We start from the raw sequence: 22703 nt of genomic DNA on the forward strand, positions 1-22703 counted from the left end.
AGAGAACTCGGAGCATAAATAAAAAAAATAAAAAAATGAATCGAACTACGTGTCCTGCACCACGTGCATTTGTTTCTACATTTATGAATAAGCTGAATTATGTGCGAGTCTAAACCAACTGGTCAGCGCACGCTCAGAATACACTCTGTCACTAATGCCATGTTCAGACCTTGACAGCTGGTGTGATAGAGACAGATTAAGCCTATCTTTGAAGTGGGTATAATTTAATGGAGGACTAGGTCTAATCTGACGCAACTAATACACGTCTAAGAGCATTGCATTGAGAGAAATTTAGAGAGGGACAGAAATCATATGTCTGAAGTGGGTTGTTTTTTTTTTTTGGAGGGGGGCGGGTGGTTTCCATACCACTGAGACTAATGCATTTAATACACACTCGGCGTTGCTCACTGGATCAAACTGAAAGGAAACTGAACGTGGATATGTAAAACACACTGAAGCGCCTGCAGCTAAACAGCAGCCTCCTGAAGAAGGGAGCGCTGAGTTAGCAGCAAGAGGAGAGCGTGAATACGTCCTTCTGTCTAACCACAGATATGCCAAGGCACCAGCATTTCTCAAAATTCACCCACCACTCCTGACCCCCAACCCCTTTAGTCTTCTTTTACTCAGTCCTCTTCGCACCCTCTTTCTCCTCACATGTTTCTCAGTGTGGGCTTCTGTCCCCCCGTCCCCCTTCTTCATCCCTCCCTAAGTTCGGCCCTTTCTCTTGAAAGGCCAGAAGAATGTTCCGGAGAGTGGATACGGGGGTGTGGAAAGGGGTAAAGTGGAGGGGGGGGGCGGCAGTGTGCAACTGGACAGAGGGACAATGCAGGGGTGAAGGGGAAATGGGGGGGAAGGGGGAAAGGAGGGGGAGTCTGAAGGGGACGGGGCGTGGGGCGCCTCACCTGCTACTCCAGAGAGGCCCCCGAAAGGAAGAGTGACAGGCTTTCAGAACGGCGCAGGGGCGCGGGCAGGAAAAATGAGCTGGTTTAGGACAGCAGCACAAAGGCCCCCCAGGGTTCGGGAGGGCCAGGCACAGAAATGTGGAGGAAGACTAGAGAGGGAGCGAGCGAGAAAGGGAGAGTGAGGATAACAGCTCGGAGGAGTGGAAGGAGTGAGAGCATGGTCACTGAAGGAGTAAAAAGGGCCTGGACCACAAAACTCAAATCACTTTATCTCTGCAGGAGAGATGCATGCTGACCGCTCGTTAGCACTCGCATCCCACACGGTGCATATCTAAATGAATCAAAATAAAGCATACTGGATGATTTAGATAATGCGCATGTATAAGGTATTATCTAACAAAAGCCTAGGCCTAATCTGCCTTTACAAAAACAGGCTTAAGAAAACTGTACTGTGAAAAAAACTGGAGGGAACTGACTTCTTTTACACCACTGTGACTAATGCATTTCATACAACCTCCCCATTATTCACTACAGTGTCTCGGCAAGAGACATGGGAGAACTTGTCTATGTACAGGGGATAAATTCTGATCAGTCATAGTTAACCCCTTAAACCTCAACTACATAACTTCGATATTAGCTAACTATAATTACACAGTTCTTCATATTAATAATTTGAAGTAATCAGAACTCACAGCCCTCCACATATATATGTATATATAGTAAATGATGAATAATGTGTATTGAAATTAGTGCATGGAAAGACAGAAAATCCATTAGTGATAACATCTGTTCCCTGAGAAGTGACAGAATAATAAGCTGTGTCCCAGGACCCCAAGACCATCCCCCATAACCCCTTTGACCTCAATAGAGCCCTTTAACCTCAGTCACAGCAAAGAGCACACTCACACAAATATAGAGGGAGAGTGTGTGTGTGTGTGTGTTTTTGGTGATTGGAGGGTTAAGATCACATAGAGCTTCCTTATCTGCATTACAATGGATGGAGTGGTGCAGAAATCGAGTGTGGGCCATCTTTCAGAGATCTCAGCGAATCTCATATCCCATCAGTAAGCATTTCATCTGCCCCCCCCCCCCACCCCCATTCAGTCCTGAACGTTTATTTCAGCTGCGCAGTAAAGCCACCTTGTTATCTGACTGAGGTGTTCGGTGCATGACTTGTCAAAATTCCCGCTGCCACTGCACCGTCCTCAACTTTAGAAAAGGTTTATGGAAGTTCACCAATTGATCTACAATAAAAAAATAAAATGCAAACGAAATCCCTGTAAACAAAAATACACCGTCATAAAAATATATGTTGGAAAATTCTGCGAAGCCAGCCTCGACATGGAACACATGCCACTGAAAAAAGGAAGACTGAGATAAAGATAGACGGAGAGAGACGATACCGACGATAGGACGGCGGATAACGTGGCAATGATGTGGCCTCCTACTCTACCATAATCCAAACTGCGATTCCTAAATGCAAACCTCAGTAATCCGGCAAACTACAGGGCACCTGCAACAAATGCATTACATCATCTCACTCATCCAGACTGCACTGCCTGGTTTCCACAGCAACCAATTCCACCTGACATCACCATCAAATACTACATATTGATCAATAATAGAGTTTAATTTCAAATGTACATATGTACACACACACACACACACACACACACACGTAAAGCACCTTAGAGACAGGTATTAAAAAAGCCAAAAATGTCCAAAAAACCATGTGGTTAAGATTCAAACAGTGTTATTGTGTTGATATTATTACATTGATCATTAGTGTTGTAACTCATTCTGTGCTTTCACACACTGCGCTGGGTACAAAAGCAAATCAAGCAGCGTTGATCTATTCATAAGTGAAGATGGAATGGAATGAAAATGGAATGGAAACTGTTACTTAAAAAAGCAGGATGCTTCCAAAGGCTTAAAAAAATCCACATCCAGTTAATTAAATCGGTTTATTTATAGTGTTACTCCGAGAAATATGATCCTGTGGTTATTTATTACATAAACATCCTAAAAAGTACACCACAGACACACAGCCTCACCACTGAAGAACCAACAATTCATCAAGGTGGGGTCCCACCTTTAACTGGTACCAGCTCAAGGAAGGGGAAGTCAGACATGCTTCAAACACATCGCAATTTATGACTAAATTGAACATGAAGGGTCCCTCATTAATAAACAGAGAATCTGTTTGAGATAAACATTTTTTAAATAATCAATTAAAAAAATGAACCTTTGAAATGAAAACTAATCCTAAATCTAAAAGTAAAAAGTATAATTCATTTGGCTCAGGCTTTCACAGTTCACACAGTAATATCGTTATTGATCTGCAGAGGAGTTCGACACTGGATCAAACTCACCGAGTCAGATTAGAGGGGAGAGGTGGCGGCCGAACAACTTGCAATTCCAACTGTGCAAATTATAGTCAGCCTTAAAAAAGCACTGCAAAAAATACACTTCACTTTACGGGCTTCGACGGACCCTCCAGGTATTAACTCATCATTGCAAAGGCTAATGTATTTTATTCTTTAGGTCTCTAATAATTATTTGAACAAAGTTCCAATCTAAATTGTAACCACATTAATGAAACATCACACACACATGCAAAATAAATCAACAATTAATATTCATAACTTAATAAAAGGCTGCACTTTCGTCCTACCTGAGCACGTGTGCAGCAGAAGAGAGCTCACACACACATCCATGTCCTAGATTAATCGCTACACCAGGACAACACCGACACTGGACGGTCCCTTCCCTCAACGCAGGACTCAATCTACACTCGGCAGGGCCCCGAAAAACCCAAAGCATGAGAAGGGGACGGGCGGTATATTAAATACTGTGTGGCTGTCTTTTAAGAAGAAAGCCGGGGAGAAGCGTGAGGGACGACAGAAAGGAATTAATGGAAGCAGCAGGAAAAGGAGGGAAGCAAATGTGGCTCTGCGATCTGCTGCCGGCTCATTTGAAGGCCCCACGTCCCACAGCCCTGCTCCACATGTTGCTCATGGCAAAGAGAGAGGGAGAGAGAGAGAGAGAGAGAGAGAGGCGGGGGGTGAGGTCTAAGGGGAGGGGGATGCTAAGAGCACGAGGAGACAATAAAACGAATGGGGTATATACAAATGTGTGAGGGCGCAAAAAAAAAAAAAGGGGGTTAGGTTTGTAAGAAATTACCAACTAACACACTTTAACACATCTGGAATGACCCCGATCACTAGCTTAATATTACTAGTGTTATTAGATCACTGTATTGTACTTGAGCAAGGAGAAAAATCCCCCTCAGATATCAACCGATTCGGAGTGAATTTTAAACAGCGATAACTTGTAAGGAAACCAATAATGAGATTATGAATATTGCAGGCTTTGATACATATTTAAATAGGCAAATTCTGAAATGCCAGATTCCCTGCACAATTATACGCTTCAAAGAACAGCCAGCCTCTCCAGCACTTTCACTGAACTGCACAGTTTTTATTGTGGAGACTGTGCGCCACAGATTTTGCTGAGGAGATATCACACTTAACAAGATTGCTGGATAATCTGAGCGAGGTTGCAGGGGGGTAGGATCTCAGCAAGAAGTGCGGACCATATACATGAAATTCATTCAGTTCTATAATGAAGAGAAATGACAGAAGGGGGAAAAAGAGAGTGAGAGATTGAAAGACACACACAGAGAGAGAGAAGGAGAGAGAGGGAGAGAGAGGTGATGGTGGGGAGGTGCAGAAGAGGATTTGGGCCTCATAATGGAGAGACAAAAACGAAGCAGGTGCAACCAGGTCTCATTACTGAGGCAGCGAGAAAGAGAAAGAGAAAACTGAAAGATAGGGCACAAAAGAAGGACACACACAGACCCACACACACACACAGATCCACACACGCATGCAGATAAATGCACACACAATCATTCATACGTTACACATCTCAAAGCAAAGAGTGTCATAGCCACACAACTGAACAATACAGAATAATTAAAAATATGAGCAGCCGGATGCAACAAAAGGAGTTCAGTTGCATTCAAGGGTCCACAACAGCTGTACACGGTGAAAAGAGAGAGTGCAAGCGAGCGAGAGAGGCGAACGCTTGAATATGCACGGCGAGCACAAAGGCCACAGGAGAAAGAGGGGGAGAAGAGAGAGAGGGAGGGAGGGAGGGGGACTGGGGAGGGGTCAGCGGCAGAGGTAACAAAAAGAGAAGGGCCAGAAGAATGGCAGAGGGGAGAATGGCAGGGGACATGGAGAGAAAGAGAGGGTGAGGGAGAGAACTGAGGAGCAGCAGGGGAAAAAAAATGGAGGATTTGAGGCGGGAGAATGGTACAGTAGGACGGCCAAAGCACCGAGAGACGGATTTAGTGCTTTTTGTGTGTGTCCTTTTACACTCTTTTACCCTTGAATTTGTTTGAATGTGGTGTGCATCTGAAAGCCAAGACCATGTAACAGCAAACCCATTCCAATAAATACTAATTAGAGCCTTTCCTGCTTAGCTGTATAGTTAATGGGTCCAGCATCACCAATAGATACCAATAGATACACATGTACAGAGCAAGAGCAGCCCACTCTGTGAACCAATTAACAGGACTCTGGATCTATATACATGTCAGTAAGAACGAATGTGGGTTTGCAATGTGAAAAGGGGCATCTTTACAAAGAGAGAGAGAGAGAGAGAGAGAAGGAGAGAGAGAGAGTGGGGCACATGGACAGAAAAAAAAAGAAAAAACAAAGGCACTCACCTCTCCCACTCCTGTCTGAATGATCTTTAGACCCGTCTCTCCTTCCAAGAAATTCTTCTCGGCCACTGTTGAGCAAAGGGAAGCAAATCGTTCATAATGTAATCACGTTCTCCATAATGAATGCAAAAATGATGAGTCACGATGCCATATGAAGAATTACGAACTGAAAAAAAAGAAGAACAACTCAGATGGAGGCATTAGCGGCATGTCACAAAGTCACATTTTCCAGGGGAACGTGTTTGAAAGTAGCCTAATGCTTCTGAAGTGTTTACAAGATGTTCAAGAGCAGAAGATGGCGTTTAAAATAATTAGACTTAGAGCTAATGTTGATCACGCCTCCCCTCGTCCCCCTCTTTCTCTTACGCTCTCTCACACTCGGGTTTGTTAAATTGCCTGTAGGATGATGACTGAATGAGAGAAAAGAATGAAAGTGTGTTTGTGTGTCCGTGTGTGTGAGAGATAACCTGTCACTCGCCTGCTTTATTGGCCACATCTTCAGCGCTGAGGTTCAGCGAGTTCTGTCTGATCCGGAACGTCAGTGCAGGCCCCACCACGCTACACACACACACACACACACATACATTCACTGATAAATGTGCTCTGTGCAGCTGAGATTACACTTAATGGATTACACTTTGTCTTTCTTTGCTCCTTCTGTGCGTTCCTGTTCCAAGTCTTAAATGCACACACTCACACCTACAGAGACACACAGACTGTACCTGATGTTGATGAAGCTGCTTGTGGTGAGGTGGATCCTTTCTGCCAGTGTCTCTAACAGCTTCACCCCATCATACAGACTTAGAGGACTGGGGGATCACACGCGGCCACCCACAAACAGAAACGCACAGACACAGCAGCTTCATAAAAATAAAGTCTTTATATCACGAAACAAAAACGGTTTTTATTCAAATTTAATCTTTCTTTTAAACTTTACAGTGTTCTGAAGCTGTCTGATCACATTGGCTTTATTGAGGGGCGGAGCTACACTGGAGTATACTGAACGATCAGAAATATTGCATGTAGATATGGTCATGATATCACAAAAACTGTCCATTTAAATAGTGATTTCTTTAGCCCATTATGCATATCACAAACAATTTGGACTTTACAGCTTTTCCCTCTAAAACCCTGTCCCTGTTTGTTTGTGTCACTCAGCCGAGTACTGTACTGCATTATGTTTTCAATAATAACTTTCTACTTTCAAGCTTCATTTATTGCTATGAACCTGAAGAACTCAGTTCTTAATCCTACACTTATTATTAATCACTCAGTAAGGACGGTGAAAATAATATATAACCTTTGAACCTTTGAACAGAAGTGTGCATCATATACGGGCTCCTTGGCGTTTTACAAAGTTAAACTAAAAAAGGTCTATTACCTCTGGTTTGTGACGATGTAGCCGTATTCCTCTCTCCCGACTTTGCCTCCTGTTTTCAGGTCTGCTGAACCCTTCTCATGGAGCTCCATGTCTTTCACTGGGATGATCGGCCTCTGTGTGGTGGAGCTGGCTGTTTGAAGGACGGTCATTGAAGCTGGTGAAGAGGGGGATAGTGTAGGGGCCAGCTGGGGTCTGGCAGTGGAAGGCATAGCCACAACTGGAGACAGAGGTTTGGCACCTTTCTGTGACACTGAGTCACTGCCCTCGACGATCGCCTGCGAGAGGGAAAAAAGGAGGGAAGTTACCTCATTACATTAAACACAACATGGAAAGAGCAAGGAAGTAAGGCACGGCCCGTCAGCCCTTGCCCTGTAACAAAGCTTAATATGAGGAACACGCATTAAGTATTATACACATATGTCCAACGCAAAACATGCATCTGCAGTAACTTTACAGGAGGGAAAAAACGTACTTAAATTTCAATGGAAGACAGTGTAAAAAGATGTTGTTCCGTTTGTTTTGGTTCATTCATCATGATACTGTATACGACAGCTGCTGGGTTTAAATGATGCTTAAACTAAAAAACTAAATAAATCCAAATACATGTTTTTCTTTGGAACGGAAACGAAATTTGAGAAATAACTTATTAAAAATAAAATAAATAATAATAATAATAAATATATAAGACCTATATATGTAGGTAAGTCTTCCTCTTTATTATTTTTGCATAATATTTGTGTTGAAATAAAATAAACACTTGAACATATACAGAAAATTACATTTTCTATTTTGTTTTCTCATCTGTTGCAAATGATTTGGAAAAACTGGCCCCTTTAGATATGATTCATTCCCCAAAAATGTACTGAATTATACTGATATTAAAATGATACATAGTTAAGGCCATGAAAACACTGAAAGGATGCTATTGGGATGTCAGTTTAGCAAAACCTTTCAGTATAATCCCTGGATAATGACCCAGCAATCTATTTCAGTAATGTACCTCTTTCACTGTGACGACTCCTGGACGGTTCTCTGAAAACGACAAAAAAGAAACACAAACATTCCTCATTACACACCGTATGGCGATTAGATATGAATTATTGTTAATAATTGTACAGAAAAGGGGCTTTTGAATATCACACATCAGACACTGTAATTATGGCCAGTTAATGGTCGAAGAGGGTCACCCTGTGAGTACATAGTTACATCTGACACAACTAAAGCCAAGAAGGCATCGGTATCTTATATAGCATCTTCTTAACCCTTTAGTGACACATCTAAAAACAGCTCAGCAAAAAGGTGCCTTGTGAGATGGCGGTAGTAAATCCCAGAAATGGAACTTTAATGAATGAGGTTCAGTGTGTGTCTGCGGAGAGGTGTGTATATTTTTTTATACAGTACCTCTGTTCTCTGTCTTGTCTGTCAGCAGGAGCTGCAGTAGAAGAGCGAATCTGCTCAACTGCTGAGGACTCAGGTCTTGGGGATCCATCCCAAGCCTCTCCAACTCCGTGGCCAGCTGCACCATTGTGTTTTCTTCAATACACACAAACACAAACAGGTACACAAACAGCTACATCACCCAAGATAACACTGAATACTGACACTACATCAATATATTGTGATAACACAGATTATGAATAGGGATTAAAACAGTCCACCAAACCACAATATGGTAATCTTTAATTTGAGCATTATTCGTTTAATATCCATCCCCAGTCGGTCACAGAAAAACAATTTTTTTTTAAATGCTCAGCATCCAACTTTCTTTTCAGACACTGAAGCATCGGTAATAATAATAATAATAATAATAATAATAATAATAATAATAATAATAAAAACATGGGTCATTACACTAATGCATGTCTAGAAAAAAAATCATAATTAAAAACGTGAAACAAAGCTGAATCCTCTTGTCCCTGGACGTACTGGGACTTACCATCCAGGCCAGACAGAGAGCTGTAGTCCTGTGGAACCTTTTTGTTGGTGCGCTGGCGTGAGCTGGGTCGTTCCTGCAGGGTGTAGTCCTCTCCATAATCCAGCGGGAAGTCCAGGTCCTCGTAATACGGGGCAGCGGGGAGGCCTGCTGCCCCCCGATGGCGGAAAGAGGGCTGTGCAGAGGAGCGGTAGAGGGAGATGGCCTCCTCCAGCAGCTGCCTCTCTCTGTCTCTCTGCTGCTGCGAGCCAGAGCGAGAGGAGGGGCGCTGGTAGCCCACGCCAGCGTGAGGGTGAAGGGACTGTGAGATATCCTCCTGCTAGAGGACAATCAGAGACCAGGCTAGTGTGGGAAGATACAGGCACTTACTTTACGTATTTAAAAATAATAATTACATATATAAATCTGTCTACACTGATGTTACATCCATAAATGTGTTGATTGTATCTATTTGAGCACATAACGTCCCTGACATAACATTTTTGATCTATCTATCACTTCACAGAGCAGTGGGTTGCTATATCCTGATATAATGGACCCCATGCTTTCTCCAGTTTGTCACACACACACACACAAAACCATTCACACACAACAATATCTATAGAAGTACCTGCAGGTACGTGTATGGATCCAGTGGTAAAGCTTGCATGCGCAGAGTTGAGGACTGGCGAGGATCTAAAATCACATAGTCCAAATAGTTCTGGGGAACACTGGGTTCAGCTTTAGAGCTGGAGTAGGATTTTTTAGGCACATGCTGTGAAGACCTGTACAGAAGAAATAAAAAGAAACTCACGTATTTTATGCTGAAATTATAACAAAAAACAGCAATACAAAGGCAGTTGGTGGTACATTATAAATACCACAGAACATTTCCATTATTATTTTTATTATTTACACCCGCTCCGGGTGACTGTCTGTGAGGAGTGTGGTGTGTTCTCCCTGTGTCTGTGTGGGTTTCCTCCAGGTGATTGTCTGTGAGGAGTGTGGTGTGTTCTCCCTGTGTCTGCGTGGGTTTCCTCCGGGTGACTATCCGTGAGGAGTGTGGTGTGTTCTCCCTGTGTCTGCGTGGGTTTCCTCCGGGTGACTGTCTGTGAGGAGTGTGGTGTGTTCTCTCTGTGTCTGCGTGGGTTTCCTCCGGGTGACTGTCTGTGAGGAGTGTGGTGTGTTCTCCCTGTGCCTGTGTGGGTTTCCTCCGGGTGCTCCGGTTTCCTCCCACAGTCCAAAAACACACGTTGGTAGGTGGATTGGCGACTCAAAAAGTGTCTGAGTGTGTGAGTGAATGTGTGTGTGTATGTGTGTGTGTGTCTTGTGAAGGACTGGCTCTGGACCCACCGCGACCCTGAACTGGATAAGGGTTACAGATAATGAATGAATGAATAATCAGTGTGCAGAAATGATACTATGGTGTGTGAATATGAACATCACAATTAATTCATATTACATTTTTCATGTTAAATATTCCTCTATCTTATTTGATTTGGTTGGCACTGTGATGTTACCACAATAAGTCGTTTTTTTACTACAAATTAGTTTTTTTACACTAATTAATTTATTGATCCTCGATGTCAGAGCCAACCGTTTTGGCCACAGTCACAGAAAAGCTCAGAGCTCACGGCCAAACTGTTGTCATTTCTGTTTTAAACATTCTACATTTAATTTTGTACATCATTTTGTGACCACTGTTATTGCTTTTGTGTTTTTAATTTCATTTTCTTTTATTGATGTGTTGCTACAATGGAGTTTTTGAACTTGATTTTAGACCAAAAGAATTTCAAACAAGATGAACAGAGATGTACAAGTGCCTGTTTCTGTGCTGGTATATGCTTCATGTTTAATATAGTCCACTGCATTAGTAGAAATTACTGAGCACCCAAGCTGTTTATTGCGTTGGTTTTACACTCACATTTATTTTGAGCTTGAATCATTATTTTAACCAAGCTACAGGCTATAACAATGCTCATACATGTGTATAGTTACAGTATACACTTTGTTTATTTTAATATTATTATAATACTGTATTAGAATGGGAAGAATAGAGCACAGAGTTTCTAAAGCTCATGACTGCTGCTCACTGTGCCGTCTGTGAGGTCTGGACTCGAGTGTGAGGAATATGGCTCAGCTCCTTCATTATAGTGAGTTGGGTGACATCATCCTGCCAGGAGAATCCTGTCCACACACACACAGAGAGAGAGAGAGAGAGAGAATGGGATAAGTACGTATTAGAGAACACGATCCTCTACACTGTAACCCCTAATGTTCAAAATAATTGACTGGATTGATTGATTCTAACTTAAAATATATCGAAAAGTTTCACTCCATTAAACAATTCAATTTCATTCAACAATTTCCTCTTTTTGAGTTTGTGAATCTGATTTAGCAGAGTTCTGTTTGTGGTTTTAAGTAAAAATAGCTGGATACGAGAGATTTAACTATGAGTTTATGCAGCATGACGTCTGAAGTCACAGACATGGGAGCGTGATGGTGGATGGTCTGCGGTTCACTGCAGTTAGTGAATGTGGACAGTTTCATGTGTTTACTTCAGTGCATGTGGTGGTGGCGTGACAGTAACTGTCAGAAAGCTCCAGAGACCCGGGATCGCGGGTTTGAGACCCGCAGCGGGTCACTGCCCTGAGGAGTTTGGTGCCCCCCCCCCACATTGCGGAAACACACGTTGGTAGCTGGCCGTGCAGGAGTGTCCATAGGTGTGAGTGTGTAATGCCCTGTGATTGACTGGTGCCTCAGTGGCTGACATTGAATGAATTCATGGTTAGATTAGTTAATAGTACTTAATGGTATTGAGCAACTAAAATGCATATTTTTTGAGTTGTACTAAGCATTAAATGAAGATGTAGTCACTTAAAGTAACTGTGTATGCATACATCTGACATTTGAGATTATGAACTTAAAAACTTTATGGCAAATGGTTTTACAGGGGCGGCACGGTGTTGCAGCAGGTAGGTGTTGCAGTCACACAGCTCCAGGGACCTGGAGGTTGTGGGTTCGAGTCTCGCACCGGGTGACTGTCTGTGAGGAGTGTGGTGTGTTCTCTCTGTGTCTGCGTGGGTTTCCTCCGGGTGACTATCCGTGAGGAGTGTGGTGTGTTCTCCCTGTGTCTGCGTGGGTTTCCTCTGGGTGACTGTCTGTGAGGAGTGTGGTGTGTTCTCTCTGTGTCTGCGTGGGTTTCCTCCGGGTGACTATCCGTGAGGAGTGTGGTGTGTTCTCCCTGTGTCTGCGTGGGTTTCCTCTGGGTGACTGTCTGTGAGGAGTGTGGTGTGTTCTCCCTGTGTCTGCGTGGGTTTCCTCCGGGTGACTGTCTGTGAGGAGTGTGGTGTGTTCTCTCTGTGTCTGCGTGGGTTTCCTCCGGGTGACTATCCGTAAGGAGTGTGGTGTGTTCTCCCTGTGTCTGCGTGGGTATCCTCCGGGTGACTATCCGTGAGGAGTGTGGTGTGTTCTCCCTGTGTCTGCATGGGTTTCCTCTGGGTGACTGTCTGTGAAGAGTGTGGTGTGTTCTCCCTGTGTCTGCGTGGGTTTCCTCTGGGTGACTGTCTGTGAGGAGTGTGGTGTGTTCTCCCTGTGTCTGCATGGGTTTCCTCCGGGTGACTGTCTGTGAGGAGTGTGGTGTGTTCTCCCTGTGTCTGCGTGGGTTTCCTCTGGGTGACTGTCTGTGAGGAGTGTGGTGTGTTCTCCCCGTGTCTGCGTGGGTTTCCTCCGGGTGAATGTCTGTGAGGAGTGTGGTGTGTTCTCCCTGTGTCTGCGTGGGTTTCCTCTGGGTGACTGTCTGTGAGGAGTGTGGTGTGTTCTCTCTGTGTCTGCGTGGGTTTCCTCCGGGTGCTCCGGTTTCCTCCCACAGTCAAAAAACACACGTTGGTAAGTGGATTGGCGACTCAAAAGAGTCCGTAGGTGTGAGTGTGTGAGTGAATGTTTGAGTGTGTCTGTGTTGCCCTGTGAAGGACCGGCACCCCCACCAGGGTGTGTTCCTGCTTTGCGTCCAATGATTCCAGGTAAGCTCTGGACCCACTGCGACTCTGAACTGGATAAGGGTTACAGATAATGAATGAATGAATGATTTTACAGTGTAGCCATATGCTTGCTGTTCAGCTTTTTTCCTATACATCAATTAACGCATGGCTAATATTTCTAAAACAAATTTAGTCTGTTGTGAATGAGCTGATAGAAGTAAGTTTGGTAGCAAATACTCCAACTTTGTTCTTAGGTTTTTTTTTGTTAACAGTATTCAAGTGAGATTTGACAAAAATTGGAAATGAGTCTGAGTAGGCGTCTATAGACGTGTTTTTAACTTGTTGATGACCATTAAGCTCATGTAACTCTCAGAGAACTCTAAATGAGTGATGAGTAATAGGAGGTGAATGAACGGTGTTTGCATGCACCTTGCATCATCAGCTGTTTAAGCACTCCCTGCAGTCTCTGGAGAACGGGCACGGAAACCTGGTACTGAACCTGGTCCAGTCTGGAGCTCCGGCACTGACCAAACAACCTGTCTGTAACACACGACACAAACGATTTTCATGCTTATTAGCACATCACACGCACACACACACACCATGGTTTCTGTGTGTGTGTGACTAAGAGAGAGAGACAGGGAGAGAGAGAGACACGTTCATTACACTCATCAAGAGTTAAATCTTAAGATCAATACAAAATGTATAGAATCACAGAAGGACAAAGACCTATGTCCTTTTTAGCACTGATGTAATCTAATTTGAAAGCTGCAGTTACCCTTTGCATTTGGCTTTAATTTAATAATGAATGGCCCAGTAGAATTCTTTCCAAGTTTCCTATGAAAACACCTTTTACATTAACATTCTGTAAAAGCTAAAAGGCTTTTTCTCTTCTAAAATAAAGCTATTATGTCTATAATTACATTACTTTGTCATTAGGCTTTACAATAAATCAAGGACAAATTCTATATGTGAATTCATTCCATAATCAATATTTCTGGGGGGGTTAATTTCATTAATAAGAATAATAAAAATAATAATAATAATGCATTAATAACAATAATCTTAATTCCAGCTAAAACCACATTTACATAAAAAGACAAAATATAGACACAAATCACACCCACATAAACACACACACATGCCCAAATTCTCCACCCACATGCAAACCACTGAGTCATCCCTGACTATAACGTTGTGTTTTAAAAAAAGCCCCAGGCAGAATTGATCCCTGAAAGCAGCCGAGCTCTCGGTCTGAACTCAACCCCATTCCTCCATCCAGGGCTGACATGACTCACGGCTATTTATAGGTGGAGGGAAACAGGAGAGCGGCACTTAAAGATCAGACATGGATCAGTTACTCATAGATATGGAAGTATGAGACATAATCTGTCATAATCAGACCCTGGCCAACTGTTAGGGAAACGAAATATTAAAGCAAGCGCCATTTATAATAATAACCTTTAGCAAAATATAATGTCAATGTTGGAATATGACATTTTCTGTCCATATTTGATGTTCTTAATTTGTTGATATACTTTTAAAATACCATATTTTATTCACATCAAATTACTCGAAATGGCCAAATATGTCAAACTTAAAATTAAAACCTTCTACAATGATGTACATTATGTGAAATCCACTTTGGCCATTAATTGTTTTGAGATAATACCCATCCATATTTTTATCATTTTAAAGCTGTTTTGTCATTTCCCTGGGTTTTTAAAGACTGTTGAGATGCAATAAAACTGTTTACCCTCATGAGTTACTTCACACTGATACAGATTTGATTTCATTCATTCATTCATTCATTGTCTGTAACCCTTATCCAGTTCAGGGTCGCAGTGGGTCCAGAGCCTACCTGGAATCATTGGGCGCAAGGCGGGAATACATCCTGGAGGGGGCGCCAGTCCTTCACAGGGCAACACACACACACACACATTCACTCACACACTCACACCTATGGGCACTTTTGAGTCACCAATCCACCTACCAACGTGTGTTTTTGGACTGTGGGAGGAAACCGGAGCACCCGGAGGAAACCCACGCAGACACAGGGAGAACACACTGATTTGATTTTAATGTTGGAATTACTTTAAGCGTAAGTGTGTCAAAGTGATGGTAGTAGGACTCTTAAACTTACATCTTGTATGTGATTAATCAGAGAACACAATACTTTCATTTGTTTTATTTAGACATTTGTAAAACTTTATCCGGAATTTGCCAAAACCCTCACAATGGCAACAGGGGACACCACTGTTTTACTGTTTTTTAATTCCTCTTCATTATCCTGAAATTTCAAAGGTGTTGAGAGGAAATGTTTCAGCTCCCAGAGATTCTAAATGCCTAATGGAGGGGATAATGGTGAGAGAGGGCTTTACAACTGTCAAAACTACAGACTCAATCTGGGAAATGTGATTCTGAGGTTTTAACGTGTGATCTGTTGTTATGATGGAAAACAAAAGAGACCGAGAGTAAGGAGGGCTTAGGAGGATGAAAAGAGAATGTCAATTAAAATCAGGGCATCTGCAGTGGTTTTTTGCACTTTCTGGTGTGTCTGCATGTGTGTGTGTGTGTGTGTGTGTGTGTGTGCAATCATGTTGACAATTAAGAATAAAAGAACAATGCAGTCAAGGGAGGCAGTGCAAGTTTAAAAAACATAACCACAACAAATTATGGTTAATCATGTTCCCCAGCTCAAGAGACAGAGGTTACATCGTCGAGGGGAGTATCCCCACAATGTTTGTGAAAAAAGAGTTTAGCCTCAAATTCTACATCTTACAAATATATATCCACAAGTATTTCCGTCCTGATGCACCCCTAGAGGAGAGCATGCACACATACAGTAAAAAGCCCCCCTATACATCTGTCTCCCTGTTTCATCAGACTGAGAGAAGGAAGCCTTGGCCAGTTATGACCCGCTTGACACAAGGAATAGACACTGTCCTTTAGGATCATTCTCTAACATTTGCACATCTGCAGTGATTACACTGCACCTGTATATGTGGTAGACTGTGTGTGTGTGTGTGTGTGTGTAAACTGTGGGTGTGTATTTAAATATGTATATATATATATATATATATATATATATATATATATATATATATATATATATATATATGTGTGTCTCTGTGTGTGTGTATGTGTGTGTTTCTATGTGCAGCACAAACACAGAGGCTGTGCGTAAGTGTAGGGTAGTGACTCATCAGTGATTGTGGAGGCGTGCACCAAGTTGCAATGGGCTTGATGATGTCAGGGTTGCTATGGACACAGAGGGAAGTGAGGGGAGGGGCTTGGTGAGGGTAGAAAAAAAAGACAGGGAGCTAGGAAGTGAGAGAGAGAGAGAGAGAGAGAGAGAGAGAGAGAGAAAGAAGGTGAGAGACAATGAATGACCGGTGACACAATCGTTACAGTTTAGTAAACTCACAGTAAGAAATAAATTAACATAAATAATAACCAAAGTACAGAATAGTACATTTTCTATCCTTGTAGGAAAACATATATAATTAGAATATAGTCCTATTTTCACAGAATGACCTATGGATGTTAAGAGAAGGCCTGTTGGTTTCTGTAAAATGAATGAACATGTATTATTAAACAAGTTTTGATTGGAAAGAAGGGGTTGAATCTCTTCTTTTTTGGGGTCTGTGGTATCCAGATGGATAAACCTTAGCAAGCCCTGCTATTAACAAGCTCTCTTTATCCTGCATACTAAGTTTCCTTATTACAATGGGGTGTGCAGAGAGGGGGCATGGTGGAGCAGCAGGTAGTGTCACAGGGACCTGGAGGTTGTGGGTTCGAGTCCCGCTCCGGGTGACTGTCTGTGAGGAGTGTGGTGTGTTCTCCCTGTGTCTGTGTGGGTTTCCTCCGGGTGACTGTCTGTGAGGAGTGTGGTGTGTTCTCCCTGTGTCTGTGTGGGTTTCCTCCGGGTGACTGTCTGTGAGGAGTGTGGTGTGTTCTCCCTGTGTCTGCGTGGGTTTCCTCCGGGTGACTGTCTGTGAGGAGTGTGGTGTGTTCTCTCTGTGTCTGCGTGGGCTTCCTCCGGGTGACTGTCTGTGAGGAGTGTGGTGTGTTCTCTCTGTGTCTGCGTGGGCTTCCTCCGGGTGACTGTCTGTGAGGAGTGTGGTGTGTTCTCCCTGTGTCTGTGTGGGTTTCCTCCGGGTGACTGTCTGTGAGGAGTGTGGTGTGTTCTCCCTGTGTCTGTGTGGGTTTCCTCTGGGTGACTGTCTGTGAGGAGTGTGGTGTGTTCTCCCTGTGTTTGCATGGGTTTCCTCCGGGTGACTGTCTGTGAGGAGTGTGGTGTGTTCTCCCTGTGTCTGTGTGGGTTTCCTCCCACAGTCCAAAAACACACGTTGGTAGGTGGATTGGTGACTCAAAAGTGTCCATAGGTGTGAATGTGTGAGTGTATGTCGCCCTATGAAGGACTGGCGCCCCCTCCAGGGTGTATTCCTGCCTTGCTGCGAGTGATTCCGGGTAAGGTCTGGACCCACCGCGACCCTGAACTGGATAAGGGTTACAGATAATGAATGAATGTTAAGAGAGTATTAGAGTATCACAGGTGACAGCAGGAATCAACATTTTCAGAAATATTTTATTTTCCTAATTTTTGACATTTATAACCCAAATTGAGGGGCAAGCTTGTAGTCACAGAAGGCCACTACACATATTACAACCATTAATTAAAATACACTCATTGTATTCCGACAAACACGTCCCATTGTATTCAGACAAATAATAAATAAGCTAATTTAAAGTTCCCGTGACAGGGACAACAGTGTAAATTATTCAGAAGTGCACATTAGTGTGTGTGTGTGTAAGCGACCGAGAGAGAGAGAGAGAGAGAGAGAGAGAGAGAGCTTCCTGCTGTGTCCTGGCTTGATATAGCAGACCTAAAGCAGGAAGCTCTGAGCTTCTGATTAAATCATCATGATCAGGAAGTGCAGCGACAGGACACAGAGGTAGTCATAGAGGTCTACTCTAACTTCCACCAATGAGGAGTTATTTCTGATACACTCACCATCAGAGCAGAACTGCTCTTTGGAGCACAGCTTCTTCTCAAACAGACAGCCTGGGAGGAGAGAGAGAGAGAGAGAGAGAGAGAGAGAGAGAGAGAGAGAGAGAGAGAGAGAGAAGAGAAAGAGAGAGAGAGAGATAGAGAGAGAGAGAGAGAGAGAGAGAGAGAGAGAGAGAGAGAGAGTTGGAGTGAAACAAAGTGAGAGATTAACAATATTTCTCATCGACTACAGGCCATCAGTAAATCATTGTGTGCGCCTAAATAAATGTTAATTTAGCAGCCATAAAATACGCACCCATCTATTTTGAAGATCCTCTGGGGTTTTTTCGTTGTGAATATATTTGTCCAATTATTTTGGTGGAATATATTTCAATAAAAGTGTCAGGAAAGCTATCAGTTTTATCTCAGCATGCCAGTCTTTGTAGAAATGTCTGTGTTGTGTTTTTTCACCCCTCCATTTTCACCCTTCATTGCTCACTAGCAGCTCAACGCAAAAGCCAAGAGTTAATTTAGTGAGTTCATTTTATAACACATTTATTGAAAAATTGTACAAAATATTCAAGTTGGTTTCCATTCAGCCACAGAATGGAGACTAAGGGTACTGCAGTAAAAAGGTTATTTATGCCACACATCTCCTACAGTCAAACACAGAGAAGTCTGTATATATGGTATGTAAGCTTAAATTGCAGGTGACTCATCCAAATGATTTCTTGGACACATTTTAACAACCTTGTGCAGAGCTCATTCTTTCACCTTGTTCCACGTCATTACAAAGTGTTGAAAATTCAGTTTAAAATGCTGTGCTACTGCTTAATGTTGTGCTTGAATACAACATTCATTCAATGTCTGTAACCCTTATCCAGTTCAGGGTCACGGTGGGTCCGGAGCCTACCCGGAATCACTGGGCGCAAGGCAGGAACACACCCTGGAGGGGGCGCCAGTCCTTCACAGGGTGACACACACTCACACATTCACTCACACCTATGGGCAGTTCTGAGTGTCCAATCCACCTACCAATGTGTGTTTTTGGACTGTGGGAGGAAACCGGAGCACAACATTAAAATAAATAAATAAATAAAAATGCGGAATGAAAAAATGACATTGGGCTTATGTTAGCTCCATTACACTAAAATCTACATCAGATCTTCCCTCAGACAGTAACTGTTCATATATCATGTGAGATCTGAAACAAATATTGAGATTCAAATAAATGGCGCATGTTTTTTGTTATTGTTTCTTAAAAGTTGCCCAACGTGGCGACAGATGCTACAAATTAGTGCAATTTGGATAACGACGATAACGTTGATTTTACACTTTGCATGATTAAAAAAATGCTTCATGTTTTATAGTGTGCCATAATAAAAGCACAGTAAAAAATCACTCGTTTGCTTAAGTACCTTCCAACACTGGAGATTTTGTTGTTTATAAAGATGTAAATAGATGTAAGCAGTTGACAGCGTCTCTTATTTGAGCTGGGCTTTTGGACGTCCGGGTGAGTGACCTCTCTGCTACACACACAATGGTCTCCGCATCAGTGGGCAGACTGTAAACACCCACTCCACTCAAATCTGTCTCTACCTGTTTCTCGCAGTCTACCTCACATACAGGAGCTGCAGCCTATGAGCAAGAACAAAAGCCTGTTAAACTATAATAATGAGCAGCATTTAGCCACACAGTGTCCTGAAGCAGCAGCTGATGGCTTGCCTTCTTCCAGGTGCAGTGGAGTTGCTGTGTGGACAGCAGAAGCTCCAGGGCAGCCTTGGTGGCCATGCTGGACACAGCTGATCAAACACAGAGGCGACTTAGCAGCCAGACGGTTTCCCATCTGAATGTGTGTGTGTGTGTGTGTGTGTGTGTGTGGGAATCACACCTGGGCTGGCCAGCAGCACTCCTGCCAATTGAATGGAGCAAGACAAACACAGATATAGCGGTGCACTGATAACACAGGGTAACAACAAAGCTCTAATGTGCCCCAAAGGCAGGTTTTAGCATTCCTAATGGCCAGTGGGTGAACGTAAGTATCCTAGCATATCTCATATAAGTTAGTTAATGCGCCCTTCCATCGTGTGTGCTGACGTTACACTGTAAAAAAAAATCCGGTACAGTAAAATACTGGCAGCTGTGGTTGCCAGAATTTCACCCGTAATATATATGGTCACGTTTTTGGCAATCATAAATTTTACATTTAAGGACTGTTTTGTTTACAGTACTTTACTGTTAAAAAACAGATATAGTCGTTAAAAAGCCATAGTATTTACATAAAAATAACAAAGAAACATTGTTTTGCCATAAAATTAACATGTAAATTGTGTGACAAATGAGAGAATGGAGACAGAGATATGGCCGTATTTAGACACAGACAAACCGCATCCTATATTCAGCCCTTAAAAGGAGATATTGCTGAAAGGACTAAAGAAACATGTGGTATCTGGGCGCCACACTCCAGCACTCGGAACACAGGCTGATAGTGAACTTTCCTGACCAACACACATCTGGTTATAACATGCACAGAAACACACACACACACACACACACACACACACACACAAAATAATCACACCAATGCAACACAAAATCAAAAAGTCTCAAAGACAGAAAAAAACAAAGAAGCTCTGAAAATCACAGAAAATATGGAGAAGCAAGGCATGCTGGGAGCTCCCTAATGAGTCTCAGCTCCTCCCAGTCCTTGGACACTTGTACCGCCCCCTAATGGTTTGTGCCTATAACAGTGAAATAATGTATTTTTTACAGTAAAGAGATGGAAAATATATATATATATATATATATATTTTTTTTTTTTTTCATTCATTCATTATCTTGTAACCTTTATCCAATTCAGGGTCACGGTGGGTCCAGAGCCTACCTGGAATCATTGGGTGCAAGGCAGGAATACACTCTGGAGGGGGCGCCAGTCCTTCACAGGGCAACACACACACTCACACACACATTCACTCACACACTCACACCTACGGACACTTTTGAGTCGCCAATCCACCTACCAACGTGTGTTTTTGGACTGTGGGAGGAAACCGGAGCACCCGGAGGAAACCCACGCAGACACAGGGAGAACACACCACACTCCTCACAGACAGTCACCCGGAGCGGGAATCGAACACACAACCTCTAGGCCCCTGGAGCTGTGTGACTGCGACACTAACCTGCTGCACCACCGTGCCGCCCCAAAAAAATATTTTGGCTGATAAAAGTATTTATGGTATTTCACTGTCACAGAAAGCAGTTTACAGTCATTTACTGTCATGGTTTTATAGTTTTCCACCGTAAAATTCACAGACATTTTTTACAGTGTGATGATTATTTTTGGAACACACATGTCACTCTAACTCATCCTAAATGTATTGAATGATGCGCCATTAGTCCACAGCTGCTCCATATCCTTTTGCTGGTAGACCTTATACCCTTCTTCCTGACACTTGACTTTGACCATTGTAAGGCTCATGAGCATCCATTGCATTCCATTGTAGTGGCATGACTTTTCAAAACTGGGTGCACCCCATTAAGAAAAGGCGTCTGTAAATTTTGGAAATAGCGTAGCTTGTCTGGATTCATCTCGCCGGGTTTTATCTTCCATTAAAACCACACCAACAGCTACTTTACGCAGCACTGAAAACATTAGCCAGCCACTTATAGGAGAGTTAATTTTCTTCATAACAATCTGTAGTACTCAGTAAATGACAAACACATTTGTTTTGTTTGTGTGTGTGTGTGTGTGTGTGTGTGTGTGCTTGACACCAACCACAACACAGACCATACATCAGAAACACAACCTGCCCTGCAATAACAATTTCAATCACAAACTAATTTGGATTACACATACGTTGCCAAAGCTTCCACTGAGTGCATTCCTTCTTCGTTGGAAAACCCTGTGGTTTCCTATCTGTGTTTTATAGCTGGTTGTACATCGGCTGCTTACAAGCAGAGGGATGGGACAGATGTGCTGGTGATTTCTGCCAGCCCCACTGAGCATATTCTACTTGCATTATTCATGACAAATATAAATAGGATGAGACGAGGCTTGTCAATCTTGCATCCCCACTCGCTAACAGGTGGCGATCATAGCTGTGTGACAAAATGAGTGAATCCGGAGGAAATGGTGGGAGAGAGAGAGAGAGAGAGAGAGAGAGAGAGAGAGAGAGAGAGAGAGAGAGAGAGAGAGAGAGAGAGAGGGAGAGAGAGAGAGAGAGAGAGAGAGAGAGAGAGGATGTTATCATATCACCGAATGTGGCAGAGGCAGCCTCTGATCTGACAGCTTCCTGCTCACACTGGACACACTCTGCATGCTGATGGCAGCTCTCTGCCACAAGCATAAACAACCCAATGAGAACAAAAAGGAAATGAAAGTAAATCAATTTTTGGAAAAAAACAAACAAAAATGAGCTGGTAATGTTTATAACTCATTAAACTGTAGCTTATGATAGACGTATTACAATGAATCGTTCAGTAATAATTATGGAGGTGCTATGTAAGTATGCAAGGGTCTGAAGTATGGATCTGTATGAAAGGACGGATGGATAGATGGATGATATTTATGATGAACAGAGAGAGGGTGTGACGTGGGTCTGCATACACACAGTGAGTCACTACTGGACAGACCCAGGAGAGAGAGAGAGAGAGAGAGAGAGAGAGAGAGAGAGAGAGAGAGAGAGAGAGAGAGAGAGAGAGAGAGAGAGAGAGAGAGATACAGGTATCTAACATGTAGAGAGTGGGGGTGTAGCTGCACACTCTATAAGCTTCTGTATATATTTTTACTCCTATACTAAGAGA

The 22703-nt window shown here is 42.9% G+C and overlaps 1 protein-coding gene across 4 annotated transcripts in view; it reads right to left on the reverse strand.

Moving 5' to 3' along the window:
* ptprna (protein tyrosine phosphatase receptor type Na) overlaps nucleotides 1–22703 on the reverse strand; it is a 39571-nt gene that overhangs the window by 6269 nt on the left and 10599 nt on the right. For 2 of the 4 annotated variants that reach the window (XM_066641022.1, XM_066641019.1), the window contains exons 2-12: nucleotides 17925–17975; nucleotides 13337–13447; nucleotides 11021–11114; nucleotides 9559–9712; nucleotides 8952–9267; nucleotides 8417–8548; nucleotides 8016–8047; nucleotides 7016–7290; nucleotides 6357–6443; nucleotides 6113–6192; nucleotides 5638–5702 (exon numbers count right to left, since the gene is read on the reverse strand). In XM_066641022.1, coding sequence (XP_066497119.1) covers nucleotides 5638–5702; nucleotides 6113–6192; nucleotides 6357–6443; nucleotides 7016–7290; nucleotides 8016–8047; nucleotides 8417–8548; nucleotides 8952–9267; nucleotides 9559–9712; nucleotides 11021–11114; nucleotides 13337–13346 — 1245 coding nt within the window. In that variant the 5' untranslated portion in view covers nucleotides 13347–13447; nucleotides 17925–17975. The remainder of the gene's footprint in view (nucleotides 1–5637; nucleotides 5703–6112; nucleotides 6193–6356; nucleotides 6444–7015; nucleotides 7291–8015; nucleotides 8048–8416; nucleotides 8549–8951; nucleotides 9268–9558; nucleotides 9713–11020; nucleotides 11115–13336; nucleotides 13448–17924; nucleotides 17976–22703) is intronic. The other 2 variants (XM_066641021.1, XM_066641020.1) reach the window with 2 other exon arrangements.

This window comes from Hoplias malabaricus, chromosome 12 (assembly GCF_029633855.1).
Source record: "Hoplias malabaricus isolate fHopMal1 chromosome 12, fHopMal1.hap1, whole genome shotgun sequence".
In the NCBI taxonomy this organism is placed as follows: domain Eukaryota; kingdom Metazoa; phylum Chordata; class Actinopteri; order Characiformes; family Erythrinidae; genus Hoplias; species Hoplias malabaricus.